Source organism: Podarcis pityusensis, assembly GCF_964106645.2.
Source record: "Podarcis pityusensis genome assembly, chromosome: 8".
NCBI classification, from domain to species: domain Eukaryota; kingdom Metazoa; phylum Chordata; class Lepidosauria; order Squamata; family Lacertidae; genus Podarcis; species Podarcis pityusensis.
The window spans coordinates 73,799,002-73,811,012 of record NC_138033.1 but is presented as its reverse complement, the minus strand read 5'-3'; the positions used below and the strand labels follow the sequence as shown (position 1 = coordinate 73,811,012).

Below are 12,011 nucleotides of genomic sequence, written 5' to 3'. Positions count from 1 at the left end.
TCCAAATTGTAGGATATAAATTTATCCATTCTCATTCTTTTATCTTACTTTTTACATTTTGTTTCTACATGTGTTGTCTCTATGTAACACCCCTTTGTGTTGTGGGTGGGAGGACAACTATATGAATGGCTTGCATCTTGTGTGTGTGTGTGTGTGTGTGTGTGTGTGTATGTATGTCCTACGCTCTTCCGTTTGGTGGGTGGTACTCAGTGTAGACCCACAGCAATGAATGAGGCTAAGGCAGGTCCATTGATTTTAGTAGGTCTACTCTGAGTAAAAGTTGAATACCACCCTGTCTGAGGATTCCGTTCATAAGTAGTGCATGGATAAAGGACTTCATTTAGTCAGTTGTACTTCGCTTCCATGTAAATTAGTTTTCTATTTAATGCCTTTGAGAGAGCTCTTTTGTCATAAGAAATGGGATTCTTGATTAATTTACTTTGTAGAGCAACGGATGCTGAGCTTATGCTCTTTACCAGCCCTAGGAAGAATGGCCAATGGCCAGGGCAGACAGGAGTTGTAGTTCAGCAACATCTAGAGGATCACAATTTCCCTACAACTGCTGCAGTGTGTACTAATGTGGCTCCTTAATTAAGGCTTTAAGTACTAGAACCAGAGAGAGAACTAGGGTTGGCCAATACCTGGTTTTCAACATCACGCTACATCACCAGCCAAACATCACAATATACTGATATATCACAATGTCTGAAATAAGGACGGAGCTGGTTTTCAACTTTGGGATATACCACCAGCTAAACATCTCGTTACACGGATGGCAGTTTTCAGAGCTGGGAGGAGTTCAGGAATGCTGATCTCTGCAGAGAAGTTGCTAAACATAAAAGCTACAAAAATCTTATTCTGTATTAGAAAAAAAAAATGTATGAAAATCCTGGAAAGCCGCTGCTCATCAGTATCAGCTACATGGACCCCAATCGTCTGACCTTGGTCAAGGGCGAGCAAGATCAATGCCACTCTCATACATTTGAGCTGTTCTTGACATGCTTGAGCGTGTGTAGGTGTGGGATTGTGACAGCACTAAAGATGTGCGTGTTGGCAGGACTACGGCAGGCCTGTGTGTGTATGTGGACATGCTCAGGAGCATGAGTTCCAAGTGGGTGGAGCCACACTGCGCACCTATACTGAACAGCTGGAGAGCAACTGAAAACACGTAAAATTGGCTCCAGACTGACAGTGTGGGGTCTGATCGTATGAGTCCCACAAACGCCTCGGAACCAGCCTTTCCCAACCTGGTGCCCTCCATATCTTTTGGGCTACAATTCCTATCAGCCCCAGCCCAGTGTGTGCTGAATCGTAGTCCAAAGTATATGGAGGGCACCAGGTTGGGAAAGCCTGTCCCAAAGCATCCTCCAGCTTCTCCAGCCTGGAGCAGTCGGCCATCCGCCCATTGTTCTTGGCCTCCTTCGGCCCCTGTTCTCCTTCCAGTTTGTTAAGCTTGTTCAGTAAAAGGAAAGGAAGGAAATTAATTTGTTCCGTTCCTCCGGGCAAAAATAGATTCCTTCCATGAGTCATGAATAGGGAGGCAGGGACTGGAGTACCTCGCCAAGCGAAAAATCCTGCTTTCATACAAGGCTTAGTTTTCTTTCTCCTCCTCCTCCTCCTTCTCAAAATAGACCTGACTGGGATTCATCTCTTCTGCTTCATAGGTTCTTCAGCCTAATCACAGATGTAAGGTGGGACAGTCTGGAGTTGCTTGCGGCTAATGTGCACAGCACCCCCAACCACCCATCTGGAGGCTGACCAAACTCTCACATTAGATGGGTGGTGGCAACTTTTTATGGTGGGGTAGGGTCTTGTGGCACCTGTAAGCTGTTTGTATCATCCAGTGGCCCAAGTATGTGGAAAGTGTCCACATCAGCAGTGGCCAGAAGTGCCCTCCTTTGACTTATACTTGCATGCCACAGAGCTCAGCTGGGCAACCAATGAGCCTTGATTCAGTTTTAAGCTTCCTGGCAGGCAGAGGGTGCAGGCACCCATATGTTTTGTGAGGACTACTCTCTTTTGAAGGCTACTGGGGCACCCACAGCCAAAATTGGGAACAGCTGGGTGGGTGTGGTGTTTGTGGGTTTCATTTAAGGCAAGCGTGGCCCTCCAGGTGTTTCTGGCCTCCATCTCCCATCAGCTAGCACCCAGCTAGCACAGCCATTGGTCAAGGACAACAGGAACCGATAAATGGGGGCTACTTACTTTTCCTCATATAAATTGGCACATTGGTTGTGTTTGATAAGTAGAAATACAGGAAGGAGTCTTTTCTGGCTTTTGGACACGGTAATACTGCAGGTTGGAGAGTGGAAGCCTGAAAAAAGAGAGAACACGAGGCAGGCGCCCAGGCGCATGTACTGAGCATTAAAAGCATTTTGAGACATGCCAGCCTCCTTTGCCTGTCAGAATTCAGGCTCAGCAGGATCTGGTATCTTAGCTGTATATCCCGGCTTGTGGTCTAGGAAAAGGGGGAAGAAATCATTGTTCCGCTCTCTTGCCAGTATAGTCACGGGCCTGACATGGATGCTGGTGGCGGCGGCAGTGGCAGCAACAGCAGGTTTACAAACAAAAGCTTCTATTTACTGACAAAACCTGCGGCAATCCTTTTGAGAGGCAGAAGGTTCACCTAAGCAGTTCTCGCTGCGCTCTGTGTCTCCCTGACTCTTAGCAGCATGATACAGCGCTGATGGATTTCTGTGGCACCAGTGCCTTGTTGCTTGCAGGGGTTGCAGTGTTCTTGAAGGGAGCTGCCCACAGTGACCCGTTTCCTGCGAGCCCATTGTAGCACCGGGTGGACTTGCCTGGTGTGGGGCCCCCATTCCTCCCCGCCCACCCCCACTAGGTGGCTCAAAATCTTGCTTTGACAGGGAGGTAAAGGAGCTGTCTGGCAAGGCAGGCAGATGCTCTGGACCAGGGGTCAGTAACCTTTTTCAGCCGTGGGCTGGTCCAACGTCCCTCAGACCATGTGGTGGGCCGGACCATTTTTTTGGGGGGGTGGTGGTGAATGAATTCCTATGCCCCACAAATAACCCAGAGATGCATTTTAAATAAAAGCACACATTCTACTCATGTAAAAACACCAGGCAGGCCCACAAATAACCGAGAGATGCATTTTAAATAAAAGCACACATTCTACTCATGTAAAAAACACCAGGCAGGCCCCACAAATAACCGAGAGATGCATTTTTTAAAAAAGCACACATTCCACTCATGTAAAAACACACTGATTCCCGGACCGTCCTGTCTGTGGGCCAGATTTAGAAGGCAACTGGGCCCCATCTGGCCCACGGGCCTTAGGTTGCCTACCCCTGCTCTTGACAGTAGGGGAGCTTTCTAGCAAAAAGTCCCAGGGAGCACAAGAGTAGAAGGTGCCGCTTCGGCAAGGGCCAGGCCTAAAGTGAGCAGCTTTATAGCTGGCTCTGCTGCCCCACATCTTCCTGAATGCACCAGTAGAGCTGAGGTGTAGCCAGCCTCACATTCCATATGGCTCCGGCCTTGGGCTTCCACTTGGACATGCTGTTTCCTCTGCCCTGGGGGTCCTAGGCATGATTTCGTCTGCTTGGGAGCAGTGGGTGAGATCTGCTTGGGAACTGCAAATTTGAACAAGGGATCTCCTGGTGTCGTGGGTTCCAGAGAGTTAATGGTATCAGCTGACTTCTTTTGAATCCAGTGCACACTAGGGTGCTCGTCTTGGTGGCCACCCCTGCCTCCTGTAGGAGCGTGTTCCGTAGTTTATGCACGGTGTGATGAAGTCCTGTCTTTTATCCATCCCAAGTCTTCTAACAAATTTAGGCCCAGTGCGTTGTTTTGTGGGGCCTGCCACATTTTTAAATGAGCACTACAGGCGCCAGATGGTGGGCATGATGGGCTTTAATCCTGCCTTGTTTTTCTTCCCAAATTCCTAGTGTCAGTTATGGAAAATCTTCAAGGTTTCCTGCAAATCCTGTGGGAACCTAATACGAAAACTGTAATTGCCATGTGGACAAGCTTCTCCCACCCCCACCCTGCCCCGCCCCCCCAATATCATGGGTTGTAGCCAATAAAGTCATACTCACACCCACTCAGATTAATGGAGTTGTTAGCCATGCCTGGTAATTTCAGTGGCCCTGCACTGAGTAGGACTAATATCTGTTTCAACCCAATGGCACACAGGCTTCCAGACACCTCCCCCGCCTTCCCAATATACGGAACAACCAGCACCTGTGGAGGGCTTGGTGTGAATTTCAAACACACACAGAATTCCTTTCCTCAGTTCCTCAAGCAAATACTAACCTCTGGAACGGTAATTTTTTCCATCCATCTGGCTAAATATGAACCAGGGAGGGCTGTGCTGGAACTGGTTTCTTTTTTAAAGTCTGTTGGTTTTGGCATATTTTTGTTTCCAGTGGAATAAGTGGGTGAGTGGTGTGCACACCCACCCACCCTAAATATCTGCTTTGGCTGTGGATCTTTGGGGGGGGGGGGAAGGTTCCCTAAAATGAAGAAGTGGAGAGCATCTTTTTCTTCTGACTCCAACTGCCTTTTCTCTTGGGTTATGTAGCTGATCTGGTTTACATTTTCTCTCTCTTTCTCTGTCCTTTTAGCTACATGAAAGCAACTACGATGCCGGCAAAGCCCTCCAGCGCCTGGTGAAGAAGCCTGTGCCCAAACTCATTGAGAAGTGCTGGACGGAAGACGAAGTGGTGAGGGGACCTGCTGCCGCTCCTGTTCTGCTTAACCTCTTCCAATCTTTTCCTTGCGATCTCATCGGTTTGGGGGGTTGTAGGAAGAGGCAGAGGTTTCCCGCACCCCGCAGATCAGCAGCTGCTGCATCAGTCTGTTAGCAGCCAGTACCTAATTAGCCAAAGCGGTGCGGGGAATGTATTCTTTCTTCCTTAATGCTGCAGCCGTAGAATAAGCGGAGTTGGGTTCTTTCCTTCCCTGTGTCGGCTTTTCAGCGGCAAAGCCCTCGGGCGCGAGAGAGTTCTGTGGATTTGCCTTGGGCCGCCCCCTGGCCTGTCTCGCCTGGGTTGTCCCAACCCGGCTGCCAGGAAAACGCGCTTCTTAGCTGCTTCAGTGTCAGATGTGCTTGTTGTTGTTTTTCCCCCCTCGGGTGGCTTCGGCAGAGATTCTGAGGGCTTTGTCAATCAAGATAAAGCAGGCAGGCAGGCAGCTTCCTGGTGCCATTCCTCTGTTGTTTGAACTCGGCACCAGCCGCGTGCTAGGCCTGTACGTTGCATGGTGGCACTGTAGCCCCTGTCCAGAGTATTTCCTGCTTAATGGGCAGCTGCAGGGAATGTGGCTTTAATGGGGCACAAGTTAGGCAGGGGGGGTGGTAGTAAAGGCAGCAGCCTGAATGTGCTCCCCATTATAGTCCAAAGAGCAGGGTGAAGAGCTGCTGCTTTGAGGTTCCAGACAGCCCATCTAGGGCCTGGAAGCTTTATAGGGCAGCCCCAGAACAAAGGGGGAAACTTGTGCCAGCCAAAGTCTTGGCATTCTGAGGTTGGGAGCTAGGCCAGTAAAAATGGCTACTGTGAGCCTGTTTCTTTCCTCCTCTTCCTTCTCTTCTGGGGTTACGAAAAGCTCAGGAATAAAAGGGCGCAAGCTCCGAGTGTCAGAATCTCCTATGAAGACAGCTTAACTGTGGCAATGGGCTGCAGCAGTGTAACTAAGGGGCTGTGTCAGCGAATGGGTCTTGTCTAAGTCCCGAATGGGTGGCACTTTTTCTTAGCGCGCTTCGGGCAGGGCAGGAGTTCTGCATCACCCGGCTGCTTCCAGACCTCCTGCTTATGGAGAATTCTCAATCAGCTAGGCCCATGCATTCTTGCCAAGGAGGTGGGCTGGATTAAGGTAGACAAACAGTGGGCTGTTTTATGGTGTAAGGGCCACTGAGTATCTGGGAGTATCTGAAAGCAAGGAGCATTCAAGAGAAGATCTGGAAGATCTGGTGCAGTAACAGTGTTGCTTAAGCAAATTGTAGTGCAGGCCAACTGACTCCCTGGCTTATTGAAGCATCTCCTGCTCTTTTTGCTGTCATTACAGAGCTAAGGAAAGGCTAGAGTGACACTTCCTATTCTCAGTTGGAAGCTGACCTTTGCGTAGCGTGACCAGGATGTAGATAAGAGAGTGTTGCTCTACCTAACTCCCACATGCCTAGGGGTTAAGCCCTACCTGTTAATTTTTTTCTAAAGCATTTTTGCCACACTCTTCAGCCCCCCCCCCAAAAAAGTTTCCCAGGGTGGCTTATAGGCAAGTGACATTCAAGAGGTTGCCCAGAAGGGAATGAGACCCTCACGATGAAAAAAGATGCTTTCTGCACAGAAATTCACACCGTGCTTAGACTCTGCCATCCTGTTTCTGAAGACTCTTTTCCCTCCTTCCCTCCCTCCCTCCTTCCTTCCTCTTCTCTTGCCCCCTGCAAGTTGCTTTTATATGCTGAAAGCGCCGCTGATATTTCAGCTCCCGGCTTTGATCAACAGCCAGCCTTAAAAGACAGAGAATGGAGCCTTACAAATCAGAAAGGAAGGCAAAGCGCTCTTAATGAAGAATGAAACCTCACTCCCTAAAAAGTGAACGCTGTGGGCGCGCAGAATGGCGATCATTAGCTTGGCATTGCTGCTGTCAGTCTCCGCTTATCATCTCATCTTTCCCCCTCCCCAGCTTCCCAGCTCCATTTGGCAGGCCTCCACTGTCGGCAAAAGCCAGACCTCAAGCTGTTCTCTTATTTGTAAGGAGTTCTTAAAGCTCCGCCCTAGGAACTTCATGATCTTATTTATTTATTTAGACCCCTGATTGTTCGCTCCGGACCAGACCAACTCTGTAAAGAGAAAGAGGGACCTTGCAGGGGTGTCATGAAGTTCGCTCACGCCCCCCACCCCCAATGCTGTGTAGGCTGTGGATTTCTTAAGGGACTCAGAGAATAATCCAGGTCCAAACAGCATCACTGTTTGACTCATCCTAGGTTTGAAATAACCTCATGCAGCTTTTAGGATGCTATGGACGTACTAGGCCTGGGTGGTCTCTCTGATCAGCTTGACAGCAAGATTGGGACCACCACATAGTGGCTTACAAAAATAATGGAAACTGTCACAATGGCAGTTTGTTTAAAACAGCAGCAGATAAAAACCAAATCCAAAATGGCACAAGTTGTGAAAAATTGCTAGCACAGCAAGTGTGTGTGTGTGTGTGTGTGTGTGTGTGTTTTAGAGAGAGGGAGAGAAATTTCCAAAGGGAAATCTGAAAAGGCCTTATCTCAATTTCCATACTCTGTCTGGGAGGGCAACTGAGGACCAACCATCTGATTCTACGACGAGTGCATTAGCAAGACTCATATAAGTTCCAAGTTACCCGGTTTCAATTCATCTTGTACAGTTTTGCTTTTGCTGCTTTTGGGTAAATGCATAAGAACATAAGGAGAACCCTGCTGGATCAGGCCAGTGGCTCATCCACTCCTGCCTCCTGTTCTCACAGTGGACGACCAGATGCCTTGGGGTGGGGAGCCCACATAGAACCATTACCTCCCTTGAACCCCTCCCCTAGCCGCCAGCTGAGCCTGCCTCTGCCTTCCAAGATGACACCAGACACTGCCTGCATATTTCCCACACTATCTTCCCAGCCACGAGACTAGCAAAAGCCTTTTATCTGTTGAAAAATTAACACTGAATGCCAAAATGGAATGCTTATTTTGGCGTTAAATGGTATCTAAGTAAAATAATGATGTTGTTGTTGATGATGATCCAGCTAATACAGGGAAAGGAACCCTGTAACCTCCCAGATGTTCCCATTATCTTTGACCATCGGCCCTGCTGGCTGGGGTTGATGGGAGCCGGGGCTCCCAGTGTTGTCCAAAGGGTCACAGGTTCCACGTCCCTGTCATGACAGCTTCTGAACTTGCAGAGCGTCATTGAAGGGACTTTCCTTCTTGCCTCAGCATGGAGGGCCCAGACTCCTTTTATCTGAAGCATGTGCACCTCTGCACACACGTTGAATCTGTAGAAACGATAACAAAAGCAGGAGAAATATAGATAAGGACGAGTAGCCCACCCCCAGTTTGTTAGGCTTTTTAATTAAACACTGTGAATATATTTAAATAATAGAGGCTCCAGGCTGAGCTGCATCTAATCGAAACCGATTAAGTCACCCGTCCACACTCGGATAGTTATTAATTCTGTTTGTTTATGCATGCTAGCTGAAGGCAGAGTTCCCGGCTGCCGTGGAGCCCCGTAATGCGCGGGGATGTTTGTGCAGCATGACGCTGGGGCCTTAATTAGCATCCTGATGTTGATTATGAAGAACAGCAGGCTTGCTAATTGAATTCACTTTACGACCCAGGACCCGGGTCGCCTTTGCAAAAATCAAGGGGAACTGGCTTGCGCTGGAGTTTGGGTTTGTGTGGGTGATACCGACAACCAGTTGGGAAGAGGGGAGAAAGCATTATCCTTCATTCTTAAAGCACCCTGAAATACACTTTTAAAGGATTTGGTCTTTATCATTACATCATGAATAGGAATCAGTATATTAATGCTTGTATTCTTTAGCCACGTCAGTATATAGATAGAAATAAAAGCCATAAAGTACATGTGTCCATGCTGTTAGCTTCAGATACTGGAATACAGTGGTACCTCGCAAGACGAATGCCTCGCAAGATGAAAAACTCGCAAGACGAAAGAGTTTTTCGTTTTTTGAGTTGCTTCGCAAGACGAATTTCCGTATGGGCTTGCTTCGCAAGATGAAAAACGAAACCATCTTGCAAGTTTGTTTCCTTTTTCTTAAAACCGTTAATACCCAGGGTGCATTGCTTGAAGAGGTGAAGTTGCGACTTGACTTCGAGGAGCAACTCATAGCACACGGTGTGGTAGCCTTTTCTGAGGTTTTTGAAGACTTTGGTGATTTGAAGACAGTGGTGCTTCGCAAGACGAAAAATTCGCAAGACGAAAAAACTCGCAGAACGAATTAATTTCGTCTTGCGAGGCACCACTGTAATTGATAGAAGGGGCACCTCATAAATGTACACATTTACTAATACTCAATACTCTAAAAAGTGGAAGGCAGGGGGATATTCTCTTACTGTAGGGGTAGACAACCAGACACCCTGCAGATTATTTTTTTAACCAAAGGCAAAGCAAATTTGGAATAAGAGTTCTGGATTCATAGGAAGCTTCCATATAGAGTCAGACTCCTGGTCAATCAAGCTTAGTATTGCCTTCACTGACTGGCAGCAGCTGTCCATGGTTTCAGACAAGCTCTTTCAAGTGCAGACATATTCTATATATCCTAGCATTCAAATTCTCTGCTACCTGGTGTCCATTGTAGCTGAATTTTAAAGTGTCCCAATGTTAGATACCTTATAGGGAAAAATAGGATACTGAGTGATGCACAATCCTAGATTTGTCTCTCTGGAAATCTCACACTGTAACCTTAACTGTAACTTTCATCTTGAAGTATACCACCTTTTAAATATTTTAGGTAGCTTTGTTTGGGGGTGGTGGATGTTTCATGATTGGAAGTAAACAACCCCGATTCAAATAACTTCTTAACTTTATATCCAAGGGTGGTTAATCCTTGATGGCGGTAAACCTTAATTGCCCATGTTCGTGGATTTACAAGTTCATAAATTTTAAAGCACCATTCAACACCTGGCTTCACGTTTAAAGCTCCATTTGTTACAAATACGAATTAAAATCCCCCTTCTTGCCCGCCCCTCCAAAAAATAGCAAGATACGGCAAACTAAATTTCCCCCAATGCACTTGTAGATGTTTGTAATGCAATGAACTGAGATTGCCCGGACAAGACATTAGTTGCGTGGCTTTCATCATCTCAAAATGCTTCCTGGTATATCTGTTCTCGAGGAGAGGAACAAAACATCTTTTCATCCTTGGTTCATTTGAAACCAGACATCGTAGAGTGCCTAAAAGGGCAGAGCTGCTTACTGGGGCAAAAAGACCATGAATTTAAAGTGCAATTAACAGAACATAAGACGGGCCTGGCTGCTGGATCAGGTCAATGACCCTTACAGGCCAGCAGCCTGTTCTCACAGCGGCTCAACCAGACGCCTGTGGGAAGTCCAGTAGCCAAGCTTGAGCCCAGTAGCACTTCCTACCTGTGACTGCCAGCAACTGGTACCCAGAGGCGTAATGCATAATGGAATAACATCCCCTTTTAACAGCATGACAATGGGCTGGGGGCATGGGGTGGGAGGATGAACCAGTTCAACAGAGCATGGTGTTATACCAGAGTGTGCAATTATAAAGTGGGCATAGTAAGAAGAATTCAACATTCGGTGAAAACAAGATTTGTATGCACAAAATTCTGAGCCCACAGTGAAAGGATCTCTGCTAGCAGGATTATTTTTAATGGGTTTTGTCCAACTTAAGTTTATTAAGAGCCGATGCACAAATAAATTGGGAGTTGTATAATTTGTGGGGCCACCACCAAGAAGGCACTTTTCCCTGCACATGACAGCCTAATTGATCTTAACTGCAGGCATGCAAAAAGGACCTCTGAATCAGACCTTAGTTCCTAGGTAGGGCTATGTGGATGTAGTTGCTTCTTCAGGTAACCTGTTCCAAACCTGTTTAGAGTGATAACCAAAGTAGCAGGTGCAAAAAATGGGTGCTTATGTGTTCAGGCTTCCTATACCTCAAAAGGGTTGTTGCAAAGATGAAATAGGAGAAGGGAGAACAGTGGATGTTCCTTTGATCAACTTGGAGGAAAGGCAGGAGATAAATTTAATTAATAACACCCCCAAGCTTCAGATTGCTAATTCTAAAACCCACCTATTGGGGATATTGGAGTTGTCCCAACTTTGATAGTGGGGTGCTTGGATGTGCAAGGTGGAATCAATTTTGGACTGCCCAAGCAAGTTTTCTCACCACTGCAGCTTCATTCACAATTAGATCTATTGGAGAAGGGCTGTAGCTTACTGGAATAGCATCTGCTTTGCATGCAGAAGGTCCCAGGTTCCATCACCAGCCTTTCCTGTTGAGCCTGAGAATGTTCCCTCTTATGTTATTTTATCTGTTTTTTAAACAAAATTTATATCCTGCTTGAATAGAAAGAAGAAAACCTCTAAGTGGTTTGCAAAGATATGAAACATAACATTAACATTACTGATAAACAGTTAAAAATAGGTATTAAAAAATACTAACATGACGATTGCAACAAACAGGAGCTAAAAATAAATAATACACACTTCTGATGTATCTTGAGAGGCTTGCCTAGACAAAAGCATTTTAAGTCTGTGTCAGAATGACTACAGTGAAGGGTTCATTGCCACATGTAAATAGGCAGGGAGTTCCAAAGTGTGGGTTCTGCCACACTAATTGATAGATTCCCTACAAATGTCTGAAAAACCAGGAGAGCTGTTCCCAGTGAGTGTGTAGACACTGCTGAGCTAGATGGACCCAGGGGTCTGACTCAGTATAAGGCAGCTTCCGATGTTCCTGTTGAATCCACCCAGGGCCTTGACTTCCAAACAGGGCGACTCTGGTGCCTTCTGCTCATTCATGTTGGTTCCTGAACTGCTGCCAATAATTGTTAGCTTTCTCCTAGCTTCCTTTATATCTTTGCTTGCTTTAACCTGCCATATGCTTGATCCGATGTTTCTCTGCCTCGTGGAATATTTTTAGATATTATGCCCTTGCCATATTGACAGTCTTCACCCCTTCCCACCCGTGTCTCACAAATATTTACACTGGTGAGTTGCCCTTGTTAAAAGGTATTGCTTTCTTTTATATATTGGAGACCAGAAGCTAAATAGCCAAACAAATTTGTAATGGCAACAGTATTTTTTTTAATTTGGCACAGACATCCTTAATCAAGGAGGATTTTCAGAAAATATTCTAGTCTCATATGTCCTTTGCTTCATGCAGAAAAAAAAGGTGGGGGCCGTTTTTCATTCTTGCTGGGGGCGGTGAGGGAGGGTAGGAAGGAAGAAATCTACTGCTCAAAAGATTAATAAATGCTATAGACTTTGGCTGTTGAAACTGCATATTTCATCTCATTTTCAAGGGTGTCTTTTCTTCCTTTAAGA

At 46.5% G+C, this 12,011-nt stretch overlaps 1 protein-coding gene across 19 annotated transcripts in view; it reads left to right on the top strand.

Moving 5' to 3' along the window:
• The window catches only part of RERE (arginine-glutamic acid dipeptide repeats), a 334,725-nt gene that overhangs the window by 222,572 nt on the left and 100,142 nt on the right, over positions 1 to 12,011 (top strand). For all 19 annotated transcript variants that reach the window (XM_081015978.1, XM_081015983.1, XM_081015982.1 and 16 more), the window contains one exon: positions 4,584 to 4,682. In XM_081015978.1, coding sequence (XP_080872104.1) covers positions 4,584 to 4,682 — 99 coding nt within the window. The remainder of the gene's footprint in view (positions 1 to 4,583; positions 4,683 to 12,011) is intronic.